General features: G+C 38.9%; 1 protein-coding gene across 4 annotated transcripts in view; it reads left to right on the top strand.

Annotated features, from left to right (window-relative positions):
• Window positions 1–24,288, top strand: part of ATP13A4 (ATPase 13A4) — a 116,043-nt gene that overhangs the window by 83,372 nt on the left and 8,383 nt on the right. For 3 of the 4 annotated variants that reach the window (XM_043875338.1, XM_043875336.1, XM_043875339.1), the window contains 11 exons: window positions 3,156–3,280; window positions 4,717–4,880; window positions 5,699–5,821; window positions 7,268–7,347; window positions 9,266–9,308; window positions 9,706–9,815; window positions 11,646–11,742; window positions 13,068–13,140; window positions 20,980–21,151; window positions 21,823–22,016; window positions 23,312–23,400. In XM_043875338.1, the coding sequence (XP_043731273.1) occupies window positions 3,156–3,280; window positions 4,717–4,880; window positions 5,699–5,821; window positions 7,268–7,347; window positions 9,266–9,308; window positions 9,706–9,815; window positions 11,646–11,742; window positions 13,068–13,140; window positions 20,980–21,151; window positions 21,823–22,016; window positions 23,312–23,400 (1,270 nt within the window). The remainder of the gene's footprint in view (window positions 1–3,155; window positions 3,281–4,716; window positions 4,881–5,698; window positions 5,822–7,267; window positions 7,348–9,265; window positions 9,309–9,705; window positions 9,816–11,645; window positions 11,743–13,067; window positions 13,141–20,979; window positions 21,152–21,822; window positions 22,017–23,311; window positions 23,401–24,288) is intronic. The other variant, XM_043875340.1, reaches the window with a different exon arrangement.

The following is a 24,288-nucleotide window of genomic DNA, read 5'->3' as shown; positions in this document are numbered from 1 at the left end:
GTTGCTTCTGATTACTATGATGATATATTTGTGTATCAAGTTTCAGACTCATGACTTTAGAGCTTGTGAATATAACAAAGCGCTCACTCACGGTAGGGGCACGTGTTTGGGAGGGGCGCTGTGGTGAGGGCAGCAGCAGACAGGAGAGTACATAGCCCACAGCATTCAAATTCCAACTTTCCAAAATGTGATAAGGTCTATATCCAAGTTTATTGGTAGAATCTGATCTTTTATGTTGTCAATTGGCCCATCTTGTGTTAGAGCTACATCACCACCATATCTACTTCTAGCTAAGTCAATTTTCCTAATTAGAAATTTGCCTTTCTAATCCACGATTAGAGCAGAACATTCTTTCTGGTGTGTGTGTTTACTCAGAGTGCTTCCAGCACTAATATCATAATTTCTATGATGGTTCATGGCTCGCTTTATGCCTATTCCATCTTTTAAAAATCACATGGATTTTAAGAACATAAAGTGTAATCACTGGAATGACAGTGCTCCTTTGTATTACACTCACCATTCTTCATTATTTTTAGGTGCTTCAGGAGGAGTATAATGTTTGTGCAGGAAACAGGAAAAGATAGCATGCTATTCCAAGTTACAGAGTGTGAACCCCTTCAAGGGACCGTGTCTTCTCCTCATTTCATTTTCTAGATCAGATTGAAAGAAGAGAATTGTGTCACACTTGAGCTAGGAGAGACTTTGCAGGTTTGTTATTTTCATCACCTGCTTTTGAAAAAGTAGAGATAAATTGCCAGGCAGAGAAAGTGATTTGCCCATGGTTACACAGCAGGGTAGCCACAGAGCTTGGATTAGAATGCTGGTCTCCTGATTATTATGCACTGAACCCACATGCCAGAGGAACCAGAAAAACGAGTGCTGAGGTGGGTTGCAGACTTTGCCAGATCTTGACACTGCAGTCATTTTCTTCATGCCTGGTGCCTTGTGGTTGGACGGTGTCAGTGATCTCTGACAATATCTCAAACCTGATGCCTGTGTATGAAGACTACTAAAAAGGTTGGAGGACCTCAGTTAGGTATCAACTACATTATCCTTCAAAAAGTAGCTCAAATATCACCTCCTCTAGGAAGGCTTCTCCAGTCATTCCACCCAGAAATGATTACACCATCCTCTGTGACGCCAGAGGACTCTTATTTGTACACGATCACAATACTTTCCCCAGCTTTCCATGTAATCAAAGTGGTCAGGATTAATCTTGTCCTTCAAGTTGAATGTCAAGTTTCTGGAGTTAGAAACTGCTATAATCCCTGTATATTCTCTTCCTCTTTTCTGAGCCCTGTTCTTTGCATTTATTTTGTTGTTATTGTTGTTTAGTCACTAAATCATGTCTGATTCTTTTGTGACCCCATGGACTGTAGCCCACCAGGCTCTTTCATCTATGGGATTTTCCAGGCAAATATACTGGAGTGGGATGCCATTTCCTTCTCCAGGGGATCTTCCTGACCCAGAAATAAAACCCATGTCTCCTGCATTGGCAGGCAGACTCTACCACTCTGAGCCACCAGAAAAGTTCTTGCATTTATTTAGGTGTCCACTAACTGGTTACTGATCTGACAGATTTGCTGGCTTCATTTTCCATGAGAACCCTCTGGCAGTAGAATTTCTGAAAAAGAAAATGAATTTTCCAGGGCTGCCTGGGAAAAACAGTGACACTAGGCAGTAGAGCATTGCGACTGGCAAATATTTGCTGAGCACATCCTCTGTGCTGGGCACCACATGGGTGTTGTTGAAGTTGTCATTGAACCAAGCAAGTTTCCTCTTAAGGATCAGAGACAGAAAGGTAGATCAAATAGTAAAGAATGACAAATAAAATACAAGCTGAACTGAGGTAGAAGTAATAGGTTGAGACTGAAAGTATTTCTATTTGGGGAAGTCTTCATGGGAAGTGCATGTGAGCTTGATTTCAAAATATAGGAAGGGTTTCCATGGCAGATCACAGGGAACTTATAACCTTTTCTATGAAGTAAGAAGAAATGTCCTCTGGCAGTCTAGAGCAAATGTTTAAAGATGGTTGTGTACAGAACATACCCATGGTCCAACTTGGCTGGAATTTGGGGTGGATGAAGAATTTAGTGATAGATAACGCTGGAAAGATCTTTTGGACTCAGATTATGGAGAGATTTAAATGCTAGGTTCAGAAGGATAGGGAGTGCTATCTTTCTGAGCCAGCTCTGAGGTGAATAGTTCAAGTTATATCTACTTCCTTGCCACTCTTGTGGAGATGTTAGCAGTGACCTGGGGAGTGTCCCTAATTCTAGTTTGGGCTGCTGGTTGAAGTGAGGCCCAGCATTGAGACACACACGGCAAGCAAGGCAGTTTAGTTCTTCTGTGTTCCTCTGTCCTTGGGCCAGACTTGAGAGGTGCTGGTGCCTTGCTCTTGTGTCTGCTAGACGTATCTGGGTCTCAGATAAATGAATCATGAAAGAATCACTGAAACCCCAACCCCAGAGGTACTCTCCTGCACTTAGTCCTGTGGAGTGTCTTGGAAATGTTCTTGTGATGGGCAGGAGCCTCAGAAAATTCATTTGTTTGCACAAACAGTCACAGTTTATGTAGAAGAGTAATGCTACCCATTGAGAGAGACACACACACAGAGAAAGGCAGAGAGAGGGAGAAGCTTGGTTTCAAAAGAAGAGCTCTTTTTGAGACTATGGCCTCATGCCTCTTGGGACCAAAACAGTACTGATGATAGCTTTGATTTCTAGAGAAACCAGTGTTTTATTTTATTTTTCTGTGCTGCACTTACTTTTCATGATGTTTTGTATCAGAGCTAGAACTTCTTTCTGGTGGTTGCTAACAGATGAGGTGACAAAAATCACCCCATCTGATGGAAGACAATTTTGTGGCTATTTCATTCATTCTCTACCAAGATTAAAGTGAATCTTGTACTGAATAAGCACCCTCTCTTCCTCTCAATTCCATCAGAGCAAATGTCTCCATGTCCTTGTGCTCTCTCTTGTCTTTTTTCTGGAAAGTTCCTGCACATATTCAGGGCCCCAGCAATGGTGCATGAATGAGTGAGTAGGGACCACTCTGAGGGGAAGATGTCTGTCATTGTTTTTTTTTTTTTTTTTTGCTTCCTGTAAGAAAGACTATAGTGGGTGATTTCTGTTCAATCATTCATATACTTCCAGGGAGCAGGTAGAATCAGACCTGATATTTCTGGGACTGCTGATCTTGGAGAATCGACTGAAGGAAGAGACAAAACCTGTCCTTGAAGAGCTCATCTCAGCCCGGATAAGGACTGTGATGATCACAGGTATAGAACAAAATATGTGTGTGAAAACGTAAAGAATTTGATGCAGAATTAGACATAGTTCCCTCAAAAAGTAGCAAGTCTTTTTGACTCCCTGATATGGGCCAGGCACCGTTCTAGATGCTGGAGATGGGCAACAAAAAAGGCAAAGTTACTGTTCTCACTGAGTTTTCATTCACATGGTTTAAGAAAGAAAATAAACAGCTAACAGTAAATATTATAAGCTACGTAAAACAAAACAGGCTGATGTGGTTAACTGTGTCTGACCAGCTATTTTAGATGAGGTGTTCTTTCTGATAGGAGACTTTTGAAATAACACTTGAATAAGAAGACTTAAGCCATGCAGAGATGTTGATTTTATTGTTAAATATTCAGAGAAGAAGAAGGCTTAGTCAGCGTGGTCTGTACACTACGCTGAAGACCCATCAAATGAGATCTATGATTCTGGAAATTATGAAATGTACCTGTAGTCTCACTCTCAAACCCCAAATCACAAATAAGGGAATGATGAGCAAGGATCACGCAAGAGAAATGTGTAAAATTTCCTAATGAATGCTTCTGAGTGGAGAGTCAATGAGTTCCTTAAGTATTCATGTTTTTTGAGTGTGTGTTGCCTTCCCTTTCTCTGCTCTCAAAGTCAGATGCATTTAGCTCTATGAATTGTGGAATCAAGATACAGTCTTTCCCACCAAAGAATTCTCTCTCCACCCTACTGCCCTTGAACTCAGTTCTATCCTGGGGACTCAAGTGTACGTTCACTTCCCCTTTGGTACTTCTCTATTCCCCTCCACTACCCGTCCCTCCAAACCAAGAAATTTTTGGATCACTTTTACCCTCTCTTTTCTGAGCCCCTCAGTCCAACTTTTAGGTTTTTCTGAGTTAATTTACTACTTAACTAGAATTCCCCTTATATTATGGCTCTTCTGTTTCAAAATTTTTATTTAGCAATTATTGTATACATTTTCAGAATCTATTTTTAACCAGTTAGATTTATGTAGAAGTAAGAACTCATGGCTCACAGCCTTCCCTCTTCACCTCTTTCCTCATATTGAAATTTCTGTTCTGCTTCTTCTCTTGCTTGGTTGTAATTTTTCTGAAGAATTGTCTTTGGATGAGGTGAAAGGGAGATATGCTTTCTGATTTATTATATACCCTAAAATATCTTTCTTGGCTTTGACAAGGGAATGGTGTCTTGTCTAGGTATAGGAAGTTTGGGTTAGAGTCTTTCTTTAAAAGTTTTTATTGGAGTATAGTTGACTTACAATGTTGTGTCACTGTCAGGTGTACACCAGTGATTCAGTTATATATTTTTATGTTTACACATCATTTTATACATAGTTTTACATAGTTTATAAGTATTTATACATAGCTTTCCAGGCTCTGCATGAGTTGGTTCTGTCTCTTCAATCCCATTTTGGGGTACTCTTCCTTTCTTCTAGGTGACAATCTTCAGACTGCAATAACAGTGGCCAAAAAGTCTGGAATGGTTTCTGAAAGCCAGAAAGTCATTCTCATTGAAGCAAATGAAACAACTGGGTCCTCATCAGCATCTATTTCTTGGAAACTACTAGAAGAGAAGAAGCACATTGCATACAGGAATCAGGTATACCTAAAATCAGACCTTCTGCCATATTATCTAACTCATCACACACAGTTGGCTACTGAGCAGCTTTGACTGGCGGAGGTGTACAGGTGACCTGGGGTCAACATACTTCTTCAGATGTCTAACATGTATGCAGTTCAAAGCACTCAACTATATCACTTTACCATACCATTCATACTGAGTTTTAAAGTATGGTGCTTTCCTGGATGCTGGAAATAATGCATTCTATTAAACTTTAAAAAGCCTTTAGAAAGAATATAGTAAGTGAGACTGCAAATCTAATTTCCCCCTTTCCCCTTGCTTGCCCGCTATCCCATTGAGTTCAAAGTGGATTTAGTCCCTAGGAGAGACACTGCTGTGTGCACTGGAAAATCAGACCATGTCTTCAAGATGGGGGGAAAAAAGTTTATTCATTTATCCCCAATCTTGTCAGTATCCTATCTCTATTGTGTCCTTGTGAAACAATATTAATTCTGCTAGCAATAAAAAAAAAAAGGAAAGTTTTCACTTCAGGGAGAGATTTATTAAGCTGCAATGCTTTCATATTTTACACTTAAAATGTGTGAAATGTGCTTTTCTCTGGGACTCACTGAGATCAAATCAGGATGCGGACAGGATGTGAGTGTTATCCTTCTGTTCACTAGAGGCTGTTGATGTGCAAAGATTGATCCAGCAAAGAGAAAGTGCTTCTCTGAGGAATCAAGGCTGGAGTGTGACTTTTAAAGAGAGACCCCAGACTATCATAGTTGCCTTTGCTTAGATATGCTTGTGATTCTAACCACCTTATCAAGTCTAAAATAATGTGTCTTGCTTTGCAGGACAATTACATTAATATCAGGGAAGAAATCTCTGATAATAGCAAAGAAGGAAGTTACCATTTTGCTCTAAATGGAAAGTCCTTCCAGGTTATAACTCAACATTTCAGTAGCCTACTGCCAAAGGTGAGTTCTAAGATGGTACCTATCTCCTGGTAAAGATGCTAACAATGTCAGAGAGCATGATAGTAAGTAATTTCAAACTTTTAACTAGGTTAGATATACCTATAGAATGTATCATAAGGAAAGCAGATAGTTTTGCAGAGGTCACTGTTTAATTTCCTGCTAGATTTAAAATAAGTAAACTTGATTAGCCAATTATCCATCAACTGTAGGATTAAAGCATTAGTGACTTCTCAAGTGATAAGATTGCTTTTAGGTAGCTGTCACTATACTGCCACGATTGAGGGGGTCTCACAGGATAGTGGAATCCAGCAATTATGTAGGAAGGCAGGCCAAAGATGGGGCTTCCCAGGTGGTACTAGTGGTAAAGAACCCTCCTGCCAATGCAGGAGACTTAAGAGAGGTGAGTTCGATCCCTGGATCAGGAGGATCTCCTGGAGAAGGAAATGGCAACCCACTCCAGTATTGTTGCCTGGCAAATCCCATGGACAGAGGAGCCTGATGGGCTGTAGTCCATGGGGTTGCACAGAGTCGGACACAGCTGAAGTAACACAGCAAGGGCAGGCCAAGGGTAGAGGAATTCCACTAGGCTTTTGATAGAGAATCTCTATACAAAAGAGTGTCAAACTTAAACCCATAGTGGGGGCTGGCAAGTTATATATATAAAACATCTAAACAAACTAGAGGAGGATTACGTTCATAGTAAAGCAAAATTATTTATTTGCATTCAATTGCTCATTATCTTGGGTACTGTTGAAGAAAAAAAGAATGAAGACTTAAAGCTGAGTGAACTCTGAACTGAGTTTATTGCCAAGAAGAGCAGGGAGCATAGAGCTGTTAACAGAAGAACTTAGACTCTGTCGGATGGGGCTCAGGTTGATGGACCTGGTAGAGGTTTTTATACAACAATCAATTAATGTTTCATAGCCCAAATTAGGTTGGAGATATCAGCTGAGTTTCACAATTAGTCAAGCCCAGTTAGTACAGTTAAGTCAAAGGCTCCAGATAATCACTCTGTCATCACTAGGTTATTTTTCTGCTAGATTCAAACAATTTTTCCAAAAAGCAGTTGTTGCCTCCTTTCCTTCTTTTGGGATCCTGACCTCATTTTATCTTTCAGTTTCTCATACTCTACTGGTCTAAGGTTCTATTAAGCTCCAGATTTTTCAGGACCACAATCTCCATGGCAGCTGAGCTAAATTCTTGTAGGTCATTGTTTTCATCAACTCTGTCTATTAAATACTCATCTTTACTGATTTTAGTCTTCTTGATCACTAACCTGATGACCAAAGTCTCAATATCTGTCTTAAAATCCAAAGGAGGACTTCTTAAAACACTGTTTTCTCACTCATGGATATCATTAACCAGTCAGTGTTCCGAATGCTATCAGTTATTTCAGGTATGACCAGCTGACATGATTTAAAAATTTCCTGTTTGCATTTTTTACAGATACTGATGAATGGAACCATCTTTGCCAGAATGTCTCCAGGGCAGAAATCCAGTCTGGTGGAAGAATTTCAGAAACTAGAGTAGGTTCTTTATCAATTCAGTTAGTGTAAAGTGCATACAGGCACAACAGGGGAAAAGTAAGAGGTATAGGAAGTCACTCCGTTGTTTAAGGCAGTGTTTGTTTGTTTGTTTTAAAATTTCTTTCTTTTCTTTTAAATTTTAAATTTATTACTATTTTTAATTGAAGGATAATTGCTTTACAGAATTGGCTTCCCTTGTGGCTCAGCTGGTAAAGAATCTGCCTGCAGTGCGGGAGACCTGGGTTGGATCTCTGGGTTGGGAAGATTCCCTGGAGAAGGGAAAGGCTACCCACTCCAGTATTCTGGCGTGGAGAATTCCATGGGCTGAATAGTCCATAGGGTTGCAAAGAGTCGGACACGACTGAGTGACTTTGACTTTGACTGCCAAAAATCAACATGAATCAGCCATAGGTATACATCTGTCCCCTCCTCTTTTATTTTTATATTTTAAACATTTATATATTTGGCTGGGCCAGGTCTTAGCTGTAGCACACAGGATCTTAGGTCTTCATTGCAGCCTATGGGTTCTAGTTCCCTGACCATGGATATAACCCAGGTCCCCTGCATTGGGAGTGCAGAGTCTTAGCTTTGGGCCACCAAGGAAGTCCAGGGCAGGGTTCTTAATGTGGCTACGCATGACACTTACCTCAGGAGCTTTGAAAAATTAGCAATACCAGGACACCACCATCTAGAGATTCTGATTCAGTTACTCGTGTGGGTGCTTGAACATCAGTACTTTGTAAAAGTTCCTTTCATAAGTCAATTTTGCATCTAGAGAATCCCACTGAACTAGAACATAAGGGGCACAAGAAATAACTCTAGAAAGGTCATTTGAACTTGACTTCTGAAGGTACAATGAAAATGTACATTTTATTTTTAAAAATTATTTTTATAGTTATGATAAATGGGGGGATCCTATGACAAGAGAGAGATTCATATAACCCTGAAATGTTAAAGCATTCTTATGCAAAGAATCCTGTCCATTCTAAATTAGAAAGATACTCTTAATACAAAGTGTCTCCATTAACAGAATCTCATCATTTGGGGTCCTTTATGTCCTGTTAATGGAACTCCATGGAGTCTCTGAGGTTTTCTCTACCTCTGTTACTGGACCACACCCACACAACTCCAGCTCCTATTCACTTGATTCAGTCACCGAAAGGGCAAATAGTCCTCTCTTCTGAACATGGCTGAAAACCTCTGCAGTAAATTCATTGTCTTAGGTAGCAGTGTGGAAGAGAAGTACAGCAAATTATGCAAACATTGTCAGATTGCTCCTACCTTAAAAAGCAGACTATCTTCATCAACAATTCAAGATAGCAGTATCCGTTCAGCCTTGAAAATCTATCCTGAAATAGAGGTATATTTTGTTTCTTCAACTTTTGATCCTGGCAGCCCATTTTTGAGTCCCTCAAGTGACTGCTGACACAGTGGATTTCCTCTCCAGTGACTAAACATTACCAAAAATGAATTTTTATTTATCATTTTAGAATGCCTCACCTCACTGAATACTCATAATGCTTTGTAGGGGAGATGAATGATAGTCAAAATGGAAAGAGATCAGGTCAAAGATCTAGATCTCCTGGTTTCAAATCCCGTGCCCTCCCACCGTGCCATAGTGTCATATAATGATGAACTTCCTATTTTACAGCTGACAGAGTTGCCTCCTAGATAGTGAAGGCAGGGTCTCCTTGAAGCACCTAGACTTAGGACAGCCATGTTGGCTTTCTTAACTCATTTCAGGAACTGCTGAGTCAAACTCTACTTTTGGTCAAACCAGACTGTTAGGGAAACTCCCTTAAAATAAATAATAAGCTTGAGTCTTAAGTAATAAAGCTATTTTATCTTTTTAATTAGAGCAATTAGTAGGTAAGATTGCTTTGATCTCCTCTACAATTGACACTTTGTTCCCTTTTAGTTACTTTGTAGGTATGTGTGGTGATGGAGCCAATGACTGTGGGGTAAGTAGCTGCCAATGTGGGGCCATCATCTTGTCCTCAAGTGTATTTGCTCCAAGCCCAATAAGAGATAGCATCTCTGGGGTTATGTACCATCTCCATTCCTCTTGATGGAGAAACTGATGGGGAGGATTTGGGAAAGGTTTGGACCAGAGCCACACAATGACTCAATGACCAGTATGGACTGAATGGGGTAGAATTTGGCTCCGGATTCTGAACTTCTTTGGCTAGGTGTCAGAGTGACAGCTCTTTCTTATGTAGTAGGCAGAGCAAAGTATAATCATCTTCTGGCCAGAGCTTGGGCCTACAAACCACCTTGTAGCTGGATTAACTAGCCTTTCTTACGCAGCCTCAGGAAAGATGTATGTCAGTAGTCAATAAGCTGACTCTTTGCTTTCAGGCTTTGAAAATGGCTCATGTGGGCGTCTCTTTATCAGAGCAGGAGGCGTCTGTGGCTTCACCTTTCACCTCCAAAACTCCAAACATTGAATGTGTACCTCACCTTATCAAGTAAGTAGGTACTTTCCTCCAGCATTGTTTTAACCTCTCTTGACTTTTAGGTGTAGATCCCTTTATTCTGCAAAAACCAAGGAAAATGTATGTCCCTGGGTGGAGAGGGTGCTTCGTGGGATTCTACTTTGGAGTGGATTTACCTTCCGGGAAAGCAGTGGCATTTCTAGTGAAAAATCACTGAATATATTATTTTTAGAAGATTGGAATCTGGAACTTGCTGCTGCTTTGAAAATGTTAATCATACTCTCAGTATTGTTCTGAATATACCTCCTTAGGTACTTTCTTAATGGAGGATTTACAGAAACCCTCTCCTCCCTACCTGTCTTCCTTTCCTCTTGTGTCTTTAAACTTCTTTGGAATATCCTTCTTATCCCTGGTTTCCAGAATATTTATTCATCTTTGCTGCTTCCACTACAGTTTCCCTTGGTGCTTCGTTCTCCTCCCCCACCCCAGAATATGTACTTCTGTTGCATTTTGTTTGAATAATAGAGATGGTGAGCATTGTGGCTGCTTTCGGTCATTATAACTAGTATGTGTTCACAGTTTATAAAGTGCCAGCCTGGAATTGTAGGGATGGTCACTATTCCTTTTACAAAGAACCTGAGGCTCTGAGAACTTGATGCAGCCAAACTCACTGCCATATAAGATTGAAGATTGTATTAGAATTAATTTTGCTTCGATGTGTTTTATGTACAAACGTCATACTCTTTCCACCACATTAAAATAATGTTTTGACTAGCTCCTCCCCATTTAAAAAATGTATTCATGCACTCAACAAATATTTATAAAGCAGGGACTCAGTACCCAGAACTGTTGGGGGCACTGGGAACCCAGAAGCAAATAAACATTCCTTGATCTCACACAAGGCTTTCTTCTGGTGAAGAAGCCAGGCAATAACACACACACAGATAAATCAGGAGTAGTGTGAAAAGTCATGAGATAGCTCAGATGGTGGAATCAATTTCTTCAGATGTGGTTGTGTCGGGGAGCCTTTCTCAGGAGGTGAGGGAGAAGGAGAAACCTCCTTCCAGGTGGAGTTAACTACAGCAGCAAAGCCCCAATACAGGAAAATGTCTGATTTGAGGATCAGGTTTTGGAATCCCAGGAAACTATTCCAACCAGAAGTAAATTTAAATTCTTTTTTTTTTTTCCCCAAAATGAAAGAGATAAAAGTGATATTTGATAAGTAATCTATTTTAAGCTTTAAATTTATACCATTTACTCAAAATCAATCAACAGTAACATAAATGAACATGCTCATTGATTCCAGTCTCTTTAAGTTGGATGCAAGCCTCATTTGAATGTGCATATTATTTTAGCTCAGTTTTAGAAAAAGTTGGGACTGCCAAATGAAATTTGAATGAGATGTTTGCAAAACCCCTGAAGCACCTGGAGCATGAAAATAGCCCCCAAACCTGCAATCTTATTTAAATTCCTTGGTTCATAGATGAAGAAACTGACCAAGAGAAGGAAAATGAACTTCCAAGTCACATTAGTGAATGATTATGAACTCTGGGACTATTTCTCAAGTCTCCTACTCAGAGCTGAAATAATGCCCACAGACAGGACAAAAGTAACTCCATATCTGGGCTTCAAGGCTTGACCAATGGCCTGTGGACCCTGGACTGGAATTAGTCTTCATTGAAAATCTAGCATACTGACCACTGATTCCCACTGACTCAAGACTGTCCAGTCTGTTAGACAAACAATCAAATTATCAGGCTTTGATTTTTTTCTTCTGAGCTCAGCTAAACAGCACAGGGTAACTGACCTCATTTCCTCCTGTGATGTTCATTTCATTACTTTCTCATTTCTTTTCTCGTGCAGGGAAGGCCGTGCAGCTCTCGTCACCTCATTTTGCATGTTTAAGTACATGGCTCTGTACAGCATGATTCAATATGTTGGTGTTCTGCTGCTCTACTGGGTATGATTGGGACCTAGTCTCTTGGTTAGTGAGAGCTGAAAGTAGTGGTCACTTTCAATCTGCAATGCCTTTTAAAGAAAGAGTGCAAATAGGATATTTCAAGCTTCCTTGGTAACTCAGACGGTAAAGAGTCAGCCTACAATGTGGGAGATCTGGGTTCGACTGGGAAGATCCCCTGGAGAAGGGACAGGCAACCCACTCCAGTATTCTTGCCTGGAGAATTCCATGAACAGAGGAGCCTGATGGACTGTGGTCCATAGGGTCGCAGAGAGTCGGACATGACTGAGCGACTAAACACACACAACAACTAGCTTACTAAATTCCTGAAAATTTAGCAATTGACTCTGATGAGTTAGTACAAAGCAGCATATCACTGATTCCTTGAATATAGGGATTTGAAAATAGGCATATCATATCCCCCAAAGTACATAGATCTTGTGATAGCTTTTATTATTTAGCAAAATATCAAAGAAGAAAAGACATACCTGGTATTAATGTTTGTGAACTCAACCTATAGGCTTCTTCTGTTGACAAACACTGAGAAAGGGAATTCCACTCGAGCTGAAGGTATCCAGATTCATCTCTATGTCTTACCCTCTTGCTCCGGGGTTGAAGGTTTTACTTCTGTTATTTTCAGATTGTATAAGTCCTTTTCCTTTCACTGATGAATGGGCTGAAAAAGAAGAGGCTCATTACAGAGATCTGGCTGTATTTTGGAATCCCAGTAACTCATTAGCCTCAAAAGTAGAGTTAAAAGTAGAGATAATGGGTAATCATTATTGCCTTTTCACGAAGGGGTTGGGGGGCAAGGAAGCAAGTTCCTTGAAATCAATAAGACCTGAATATTTTTTTCTTAAGAATATCAGCATGCTTTATCAGGACTTTCTAACAACACCCAAGAATGCAAATCATGGGTTTAGTTATTCTTATTTTCCGTTGATGAAATTTAGGTAAGATCACCCCATTTCTCATTTACCATTTAGAAAGTCCTATTTTGTTGTGCTAGACCAAACTCCAACCTTTCTGATAACAAGTAGAAAAGAGAGAAAAGATGAATCTAGTAGGGTGAGGTGTTCCCCTCAACAAGGAGTGACAGAGATGCTCAAAGGACCAGCCCAGAAGGCACACAGCGGTGTCCTACTGATTAGGGAGAAGTTCACAGGCTTGTCTTTGGTACTCTTGCTGACATGACCATGCCCCTGACCGTATCGCCTTGGTCTTCTAATTGAAAATCCTATGTTGCTATGACAAAATGAGTGCAGTTTATATCACATTTCATCCAGAAGGTTCTAACTTTTTTGAGCGACTTTCATTTTTATTTTCAGGAGACAAACAACCTTTCAAATTACCAGTTTCTGTTCCAGGATCTGGCCATTACAACTATTATTGGTGTAACAAGTAAGACATCTTTTAAATTTTCTTCTCAGAGATGCTCCCTTGCACCTGTGTCCTGCTCTCCCTGCAGGGTTGGTCCACCATGAGAGATGGTCGCTATAGCAGCAGTGATGCGTGACTTGTTCGCAAAGGGATATAGTCTGCAGGGAGAGAAAGAGGAAACAGAATCTTCAGTTTTAAGTGTTGAAAGAAGGTGTTACCCAAGGAAAAGCTGGCTAGTTATTTTACTGTGTTCCACAAAATATAGAGCTTCTACAAAGGGTCGCTAAACATTTAAAATGAAAAAAAGCACTTTGAAAATCAGGAACACTGATTTCTATGTGCTTTTAAGTATAGTTATGGCCCAAATGTGCCCAATTTATAGAAGCTAAATGGCTTTCATGGTTTCTATTTCCAATCCTAGCCTCTCAGGATTTAGAACAGAGATTAAATGTAATCTTGTCATTATGCTACTCTCACCCACCACCTCCAACTATCAATAATATATGAATTGTCTCCCCAGTTTCCCTGATGTGGGATTTTTTCCCCAACCTGACCACTAACCATCATCTTGACCATATTCTTTGCTCTCCTCTGTTACATGTGAATGCCACCAGTTCCACTTGTACTTTTAATCCTACCTGCCCCTACCTCCTAAAGGATTTTGTTTCTGTAAAAAATCTTTTTTTCCACCATCAACTTTTCTTTGGTCTACTTGATTATTCCAGTCAGTGTATACATGTATATTTTTGTATCTTCTTTCTTTAAAGAGCTCTTGCATGACCCAAAATCCACCATAAGCTGCTGTCCCCTTTCTTGTCAAACTTCCCGAATTGTTGAGTAGACCAGATTTGTCCACTGCCATTTCTAATTCTACAGTCATTTGTTTCAATCAGCCAGATTCTAACATTCGAGGGAATGGATTTGGATTCTGAACCTGTGCTGTTGCTTGGTGGGAGGAGGTGGTTTCCTGGCAAATATTTAACAACCAGCTCTTCAAAATTTGTATATATACATGTATATATTTGGGTTTCCCTTGTGGCTCAGCTGGTAAGGAATCTGCCTGCAATGAGGGAGACCTGGGTTGGATCCCTGGGTTGGGAAGATCCCCTGGAGAAGGGAAAGGCTATTCACTCCAGTATTCTGGCCTGGAGAACTCTATGGACTGTATAGACAATGGGGTCGCAAAGAGTCGGACTCGACTAAGTGACTTTCACTTCACTTCATGTACACACACACACACACACACACACACACACACACACATGTATATATATGAATATGCATATAAGTTTGGGCTTCCCTGGAGGCTCAGGCAGTAAAGAATCCACCCGCAATAAAGGAGATGGAGGTTTGATCCTTGGCTCAGGAAGATTGCCTGGAGAAGGGAATGGCTACCCACTCCAGTATTCTTGCTTAGAGAATTCCATGGACAGAGTAGCCTGGTGGGCTACAGTTCATGGGGTTGCAAAGAATCAGACACAACTGAGGGACTATCGCTTTCATGCATATAAGTTTACTATAAGCTTTCAAGAAGAAAAATAAGTAGTGAACAATTTACAAAATAATAATAAAATATACATTACTCTTTCTTGCAAATTCCATTTAACCAATTGATTCTCACAGAATGCTTTAAAAATGAGTTTCATCAAAATCTTGTATCCTTAGTCACTATACGGTTGTGATTGATGACTGAAATAGTTCCAATGTGAATGTTGGTTGATGTTTTTCTTTTCCTGGATGAGCAAAACCACAAAGCCTTATGCTGAAACTTTAATCATCATGTGATTAAACTTTAATCACAACCCATCAGTCATGTGAGCTACTCGTTTGCTAATTTGACTAACAATTCTCGAAAAGTGGAAGGTTATTTCCTGAGTTAAAGAACAATTGTTCATGATGTAACAGCTGCAGATGTGACACACTTTTAAGTTCAATCTCCATTGTTAACTTCACGAACAGAGGTAATGCTGAAAGGTAGTAAAATCATTAGGACATTATCAGTTTTGAGTATTCATTATCTTTGTTTTTAAGATATTTACTTAATTGCTCTTTTATATAATTTTCTTTTAATAATGGCTGTGTTTAATAACTGACTTTTGAACTTCACAGCAGTTGGCTCTTGTGGTCTTGTATGAGTGGCTCCAGCCGCCTCTGGCTGGGAGGGTCCACATTACTCATGCATTCAAAAATACCAGAATATACATACTACTGTATGTGAAGTAGGTAAACAACAGGGGCCTACTGTATAGCACAGGAAACTATACTCAATATCTTATAATGATGTATAATGGAAAAGAATTTGAAAAGTATATGTGTGTGTGTGTGTGTGTGTGTGTGTGTGTGTAACTGAACCGCTTTGCTGTACTAGCTAACACAACACTGTCAATCAACTATACTTCATTTAAAAAGATGTGCCAGTCTTAGATTTCCCCTTCCACGTGGCTCCTGGTCTTGCTTTCACACTATTTCCACTATTTCCTCTAATACCATCTCATCATCATATTAACAGCTATCACACCAACTTATCATTAAAAAAAATTTGTTCAAAAGCTCTGCTTTCAGAGAACAGACTCAAGGAGAGTAACTATTGTGTACTGTCCACACCTCTGAGGCACTTCCTCAACACTGTTCTTGTCAAGCCCACCAAGGACCTCCTTGCTGTCAACAGTACTGATCACTTCTCTTTCCTCACTGTACTTGAATCTCTCAACAGCACTCTCCTTCTTTAAAAGGTTTCTTCTCTTGGCTTTTGTGATGCCACGTACTCCTGAGTTATCTATTGCTTTAAAGAATACAGCGTCCCCATTTCTTTTGCTGGCCTCTGCTTCTTTGAGTATGTGTGTGTGTGTGTGTTTATGTGTGCTTAGTTGTGTCCGACTCTTTGCGACCCCATGGACTGTAGCCTGCCAGGCTCCTCTGTCCATGGAATTTCCCAGGCGAGAATACTAGAAGAGGTGGATATTTCCTATTCCAGGATATCTTCCTGACCCAGGGATCAAACCTGCATCTCCTGCGTCCCCTGCATAGGCAGGCGGATTCTTTACCACTGTGCCACCTACCTGTGCTCTGACTTTCAGAATGTGCCAAGGCTTCCTTGTTCTTATGTTCGCTTGTCTTTTCAATCTACACCATCTCCCAAAGTGATTTCAACCAACTCTATGAATTTAATGTCACCCATATGATGATGAATCCCAAATTTGTGTCTCTAGCCTTGAGGTCTATCCCAAGCTCTGGAAATGCGGCTGCTAAGCATCTAATCTTAGCTATTTAACAGTATGGAGACTTCAGAGGCCCAAACAGAACATTTTATTTCATCAGGTCTGAGAGTCAACAAATTATTAAATACTTACTGAGTGTCTGGTTTGTACTACTTACTGTAGTAGGCGATTGAAATACTTCAGTGGAAAAAAAATAAAAGTTCTTTTCCCCATGAAATTTACATTCTATTAAAATAATGCCACAATCTAGCAAGTTGTTCAAATTGAAGACCCAGCGTCATCCTTAATTTTCCTTTTTTCTCCACTGTTACATATAATATATCTGCAATTCCTATTGGCTCTGCCTCCAAAAAATACCCTGCATCCCTGCTCGCCATCCCGTGTAGCTACTGTCACAAAGCCATGTCTCCTCACTTAAGGATTTCTGTGATAACCCTCACAATTGATCTTGCTTCCATTCTCGCTGCTTTCTCCTCACCCCAATTTACCTTTTACACAATAGTGAAAGTGTTACTTTTTACATATAAATTTTGTTGTCATCCTTTCTATTTCCACTAAATCTGAAATCTTATGTGATCCAGCTCCTGCCTACTTCTCCAAATTCACCTCTAACCATATTGTAACTCACTTCCTTGTTCTAGACACCCTGGTTTTTCTGTCTTGTGAACATTGCCAACTGTGGTCACCTCAGCATCAATTTTTTGTGTGTGTGCTATTTTCTTTGCCTAAAATACTTTCCCAGTGGAACTGCCTATGGCTTTGGCTTTTTCTTAAGAGTCAGATCTTAGCTTAAATGTCACCATCTCAGAAAGGTCATTCAAATAGTGACCAAGCCAGTTATTCTCCATCACTCATTCTGCTTTATTGTTTTCATGCTACTTTCCGCAATCTGAAATTATGGCATTAATCTCTGTTTTTATTTGTTTTTGCCTGCTTTCCTTCTCTCAGGGTGTACACTGCCTGAGAATAACTTCTCTGTCCTGATCACTGCTATATTCCCAGTACTTCTAACAGTGCCTGACACATCAAAGGAGCTCATTAAATATCTGTTAAATCTACCATAAGAACATTCCTGGACAGTCTTTACTGTTAACCGAGTAAATCCTTCCATCAAGCCAGCTCTGTCTCTCTGTAACTTTCACCCACCTCAGTTCTCAGTTCTGCCATTTGGGAAGACAGAGAATAATCTGGTTTTTCTGCTGAAACAGTCCTTCAGATATTTGAAAACAGCTCTCATTTTCTTTTGTGATTCTTCTGTTGCCCATAACAAGCATTTCCAGATTTTTATCTATTTTTTGATAAATGTACTTGACTCTTTACTGTTCTCATGATTGATTAATAAAGTTCATTGTGAAAATAAAATGGAAAACATTACAAGATATAACAAAGAAGAAATCCACCTATATTCTACTATACAGAGCTAACCAATGAAGGCATTTTGACATATTTCCTTCCAATCAGATATATGTATATACATATACATGTATTTGAATTATGTTTTCTATATTGTTTTGCATCCTGATTCTTTTTGTTTACCTTTATACCCACTTTTTAATGTCATTAAATATTTTCAACCTTTTTGATTGTATTAATTATACATAATATAAAATTTTCCATTTTTACCATTTTAAGTATACAATTCAGGTACATTAATTACCTTCACAACAGTGTTCAACCATCACCACTATCTACTACTCATTTTGTATCATCCCAAATAGAAGCTCTTTACCTAATAAGAAATAATTCATATTGCCCTTCCATCCAGTCTCTCATAACCTCTGCTCTACTCGCTGTCTCTATAAATTTGCCAATTCAAAATGTTTTGAATAAGTTGAGCCATTCAATACGTGTCCCTTTGTTTCTGGCTTATCTCAACATAATACTTTCATATCATCTATGTTGTAGCATGCATTAGAACTTCATTCTGTTTATGGCTGAATAGTATTCCATTATATATATGTATATATCACATCTTGTTTATCCATTTATGTTGATGTGTTGAAACACAATTGATTTTATTTTAATCTGTTGATCCTGCAACATAGCTGAATTCATTTTTTAACTTTAGTAGTTTTCATGTGGATTCTTTGGGATTTCCAAAATATAGGATCATATCACCTGTGAGTAGAGATTGTTTTACTTCTTTCATCCAATTTGAATGACTTTTATCTATTTTTCTTCTCTAATTGCTTTAGATAGAATTTCCAATGCAGTGTTAAATAGCAATGGTAAACGTGGGCATCTTTGTTTTCTTCCTGATCTTAAGGGGAAAGCTCTCAATCTTTCACCCTTGGGTGTGATGCTAACTGTAGGTCTCTTATTATATAATATATAATTATAGGGATTACATGTAATGAGCTAAATGTATGACAATCTAGTTGAATAGGTACATTAACATTAGTAGCAGGCAAAAACTCTGCTGTTTATAGCTCTGTCTCCTTTTATATGGTTATCACAAATTAAATCTTTATCCATTTTGTGCTCAATAAAATACATATATAATTATTTCTATGCATTTCTCTTTTAGATCATGTAGAAATAAAAAATTATGTTAAAAAACAAAATTGGAATAATATAGGATTTTATATTTGTCTCAATAATTACCTTTACTGCTGTCAAAAATGAGTATGTCAATAAAGAGAAGTTATTAAAAAGGGTTCTTTAAAAAGAATGTCATTTTGTTTCATTTAAAAATTTTTATCTATTAATACCCTCCTTTTGCTCATATTGGAGAAGGCAATGGCACCCCACTCCAGTACTCTTGCCTGGAAAATCCCATGGACGGAGGAGCCTGGTAGGTTGCAGTCCATGGGGTCGCGAAGAGTCAGACATGATTGAGCGACTTCACTTTCACTTTTCACTTTTATGCATTGGAGAAGGAAATGGCAACCCACTCCAGTGTTCTTGCCTGGAGAATCCCAGGGATAGGGTCGCACAGTCGGACATGACTGAAGTGACTTAGCAGCAGCAGTAGCAGTTTGCTCATATATTATTTGCCTGACTTTGTTTAGTTTTTTAAGCATATTAAAGACAGTTGTTTTTGAGTCTTTTCCCAGTAAGTCCAATATTTGGGCTTTCTCAGAAATAATTTCTGTCAGTTTATTTCATTAAATATTATAATGTTGTAACTCTGGAAATCATTCCTTCCCTTCCCTAGGTCTTGATGTTTTTTGTTTTGCTGCTTTTTGATGGCTGCAGTAGTCCATTTATTTAGTAACTTTTCTGAGCTATTTTTTCAAAGATTTGGACCAGTTGTCACATGTAGTCAATAAAATCTCTATTGCTTTAGCTTTTGTTCAACTAATATTTTGATGGAAATATCCATGAGTTGAATTCCATGACATGAACAAAGAAATACCTCTCCCGGTATTTAGACTGGTTCTCTACTGAGGCACTTCAACACATTACCAAGCTTGTGCTGAGCTGAGTGATTATTCAGTAAAAACTTAGGGTCTTTTCTGGTCTTTCCTGACCGTTCATTTTGGCATGCACATGACTTTCTACATTCTCCAAAGGCACGAGTACTTTTGAATACTATAATTTTCCAAATAAATGCTCCTTAACTTTTCTTTCTAAGCCACAAATGGTTATTTTATGTCTCAACTGCAATTTTTTGCTCCCTGTGACTGTGGGTAGCTTGTTAGCCTTACAGTACTTTCAAGGAGTGTATGCTCCTTTTCTGCCTTTACTAAGTTTTGTATTAGATGAAAGAGAGATGAATACCTTGCACAGTCCTCAGGTAGTCCCCAGATAGGTTAGAACAGACATACGTAGTAACTTGTCTATAAAGTCTGCTTTTCCCTTCTATAACCAGGGGCCAGGATCCCCTGCTGGGAATGCAGACAGCCTCGTTCACCATTGCCAGTAAACTAAGGAGGGAGTGGGGCAAGGGCAGGTAAAAAATGGCACAAAGCTTTCCTCCCATTTTTAAGCTATCTTTTTCTTGATTCAGTATCTGCTTGGTTGCTAGAGACTTTTGTCTGTTTTTCGGAGTTCTGACAAGGTTGGTTCTGACAGCTTCCTTTTGTCTTTCAATGTTTCTGTGCAGGGATGAGATCTTGAAACCACCTAATCGGCCATTTTGCTAATGTCATGCCTTATTTTGCTATTAGTATTTGAAAGCATTACTTCTTAGTGATTACATGTCGTTTCATTGTAGAGATGTACCATAATTTATTGTAAACAATGCTGTGATGAACATCTTCCTACATCTCTATTTTTTTAGCTTAGGATAAATTTCCAGAAGTGGAATAGCTATGTCACAAGTTATGAACATTTTACAGTTTCTTCATATTTATTGCCAAATTGCCCTGCAGAAGGTATTTTTGTGTCAATTTATGTTTCCACAAGCAGTATATGAGAGTGCTCATTTCATCACTTCCTCATCTATAATTTAATAGTTAGCCTATTCATTAGGGGGAAAAAAGGTATCTCGTGATTGTCCTATGTCTTCTCTTTCAAGAATTCCTCATATGACTTAAGTTTGCATACATTCATTGTTTTATTCCTTGCGTTTGTGATATATTCCAATTTGTCAGTTTCTTCAAATATGTGGGACCAAGAAGTTATACCATACTTCTGATGAAGAATACAAAAATTGCCTCCTGTCATATACCATATAAAACCTGAATTTATTTTGTAGTGAATTTGAACGGTGCCTATCCCAAGCTGGTGCCTTTCAGACCAGCAGGACGGCTGATCTCCCCACCTCTGCTGCTCTCCGTGATTCTCAACATTCTTCTCAGCCTGGCCATGCAAATTGTGGGCTTCATTCTGGTTCAGAGGCAGCCTTGGTATTCCATGGGGATGCACAGGTATGATCGCAGCCTTAGATTCTCACATTCCAATTTCTATCAAACATCATCTGGCCCATATGTCAAGAGGTAAATGGATCTTCATTCTGTTAAGGGTTTTGGCTTCCTTAAGGCCCTTGGCACACAGAGTGTGCGTCTCTGTAGCACTGTTTGGTAGCTTCATTCATTGGTATTTCTCTGTATTCATTTTGTATGATAGTGAACTATGACCATCTTTTATATCTAAGGTGAGCATATATTATAGTTTACCTAGGCAACCCTATTTTAAGCTTGATAACCCAATGAAATGGTTAAAATTTTTCCTTTCCTATTGAAATCTGTGCCTGTTGGACGATCAATTGTACAGTCACCCTTCTTGTACATGTTCAGAAATCTTAAGCAAACAGAGGAAAGACTCATGACTTAACATTTTTTCTCCCACATAGGTTTAATATACAATTCATGCCCAATTTATAGACTAAGTAACTTTGAACCTGTTTATCTATCTATCTATCATCTACCCAAAATATAGATCTACACATGCTGATTTCTTTCTCTTGTACTTTTCAGTATATTCTTTCCCAAAGTGTAGGCAATTGTAGAAGCCTTGCAGGGCACAGAGTCATGTAAATACATATGCTTCAGAAGGGCTTGTCATCTCACTTCATTAGCCTTTTTGGTTTCCTTTTTAGTGCCTGCACAGTGCAAAATGACACCCTTTCAAAGTTAACCATTTCTCCAACTCCTCCAGTAAAGAATGGAACTAATGGTGTCTTCACAAGTTTTGAGAACACTACTATATGGTTCTTGGGAACAATCAACTGCATCATTGTGGCTCTTGTCTTCTCTAAAGGAAAACCATTTAGGCAGCCCACATACAAAAACTGTGAGTAGAATTGTGCCGAATCAGAGGAGAGAGGTCATTCTTTGGAGAGGAGAACAGACATGCCTCTGGCTCGCTCAAGGTGCAGTTGCAGAGTTGGTGCTCATCTAGGGTCTTCTGACTTCCACTCCAGGGCTCTGTAAACGCTTGCAGCCTCATCTCCTGGTCCTTTGCTACCTCCGTCAAAGCTGCATTAAATGCTAGAATTTCTTAATCCACCTCTTCCCCTCTCTAGAAATGTCTCTAGGCATCTTTTCATGGGATTACTCCAAATTGGGAACCTGTGCATGTGTGATCAGTCGTGTCTAACTCTGTAATATCCCATGAACTGTAGCCCATCAGGCTCCCCTGTGCATGGGATATGCTCGGTAAGAATACTGGAGTGGGCTGCCATTTCCTTCTCCATGGGATCTTCCTGACCCAGGGATCGTAACTGCGTCTCTTGCATCTCCTGCATTGGCAGGCAGATTCTTTACCACCAGTTGGGAAGACACATTTAATTCTCTGCTTATCAGACTTCATCTCAGAGGAGGTGAGAGGAAGGATTACAACACTCAACTGGACATGTCTACTGACATGTACAGTACAATAGTCAGGTGGTCTGTGTGATTGGCAGTTCTGGGAGCAGGTTCAGCCTGCGAAATCTTTACTATAGACCATTGAGGCTGATGACCAAAGTACCACAGTCTGGGCTGGGGGTGAGGGAGCATGTTAGAAGATGTGAGTGATCTGGTAAGAGACATATATTTATATAGCATCACTCCCCCTCTAAGTGGGAAATTTTAGAAGCACAATTTGAAGAAACAATATCCTCATATAAATCTGTTCAGAGAAAGTTATTTTGCTCTTCTTGGGGTGAGGAAGCAGTGGAATGCTGACCTCCACATGACTGCAATTTAAACATTTCCTGTTGCTGCTGTCGTATTTACAGCCCTCCCTTTTTCCAGAAAAGGGTTTGTATTTGCAAATGATTTGCATTAAAGAGACTCGGATACTTGGATATCCCCAATGCATTTATTGAAAACATATTTTGTCAATATTACCCTGTATGTTATTATTTCCCATTTTTATTAATTAAAACATATAGCAAGCATGCTAAAATTTCCACTTAACTCAAGGGCATGCAAAAAATTGTAGAAGTGAGATTCATTTCATAGAAATGAGTACTTTTCATCTATTATGCGTATTTGGATGTAGAAATCAAGTAAATCTAATCAGTGTTAATCAGCATATGTCTGTCAATGGATGTGAGACTCTCAGATTTCTCTAAATGATAACTTGTATTCTTATTTCCTCAGATATATTTGTCCTTGTGCTGGTCGTACAGCTGAGTGTGTGTCTATTCATTCTATTTGCTGATATTCCAGAATTATATAGGCGCCTGGATGTAAGTCTTATCTCTGGGATATGGTGATAATTTATAGTTATGTAAAACCTTGACTTCAAAAACTGGGCTGCAATTGCATTTGACATGGATTCTTGACACGTTATTCTTTTGAGATGGGAGGGTTAAAAAGAATGCTGAATTTATTCATTTTTTAAATTTAAACTAGTCAGGAGATGAAATTTTATCTAGTCTTGACTTCAAGTATTTAAAAAACATTGAACACTTTACCTTTAAAAGATCCCTGTAAGACTGGAAATTCTATTTATACATTTCCTTTTTCAAATGTGAGAGAATTTTTCCTAAATTGTTTTGTTTTGAAGCTGTTTAAACAGTTTTGCCTATAACAATTTTGGGGTTAGTTCTCAAATCTGTGTTTACATCTTTTTAAAACATCTTTAAAACATGTTTTTCTGTATGTACATACTTAATGTATTCAAAACTTTTCAGAGATCCATATCTTATCTCAAGAACTCTACATTTTGTAATTTTGAAACAACTTTGAAACTCTATAAGAGACAGAAATTTTACATAGTCAAGCAAGAGAAAATGTATATTTTGATTTATTCTAATTTTTTCTTCTTTTGAATTAGAAGTTAACCATTAATAAATGTCTTTTAGACCATTAAATAGAATACAGAAGAGATGATAAAAGAAACTGAGCTTTTAGTTCTTTGCAAAATTGCCTGTCTGTTTCTCCATCTCAAAGATAAGTTTCATGAGGGCCAAGATCCCATTTTATTCATTCTTGTATTTCCAGTGCCTGGCATAGTGAATGGTACATAATGGCAATGACAGATGACTGATCATTGTAGATCAGGATCCTAAATGTAGACAAGCCTTTGAAGTACATAGTGCATTCAAAACCAGCAACACCTTCACAAGCCCACA

The sequence above is a fragment of the Cervus elaphus genome, chromosome 19 (genome assembly GCF_910594005.1).
Source record: "Cervus elaphus chromosome 19, mCerEla1.1, whole genome shotgun sequence".
Lineage (NCBI taxonomy): Eukaryota > Metazoa > Chordata > Mammalia > Artiodactyla > Cervidae > Cervus > Cervus elaphus.
The sequence above is the reverse complement of the archived record's forward strand: the minus strand, read 5'-3'. Positions and strand labels throughout refer to the sequence as shown.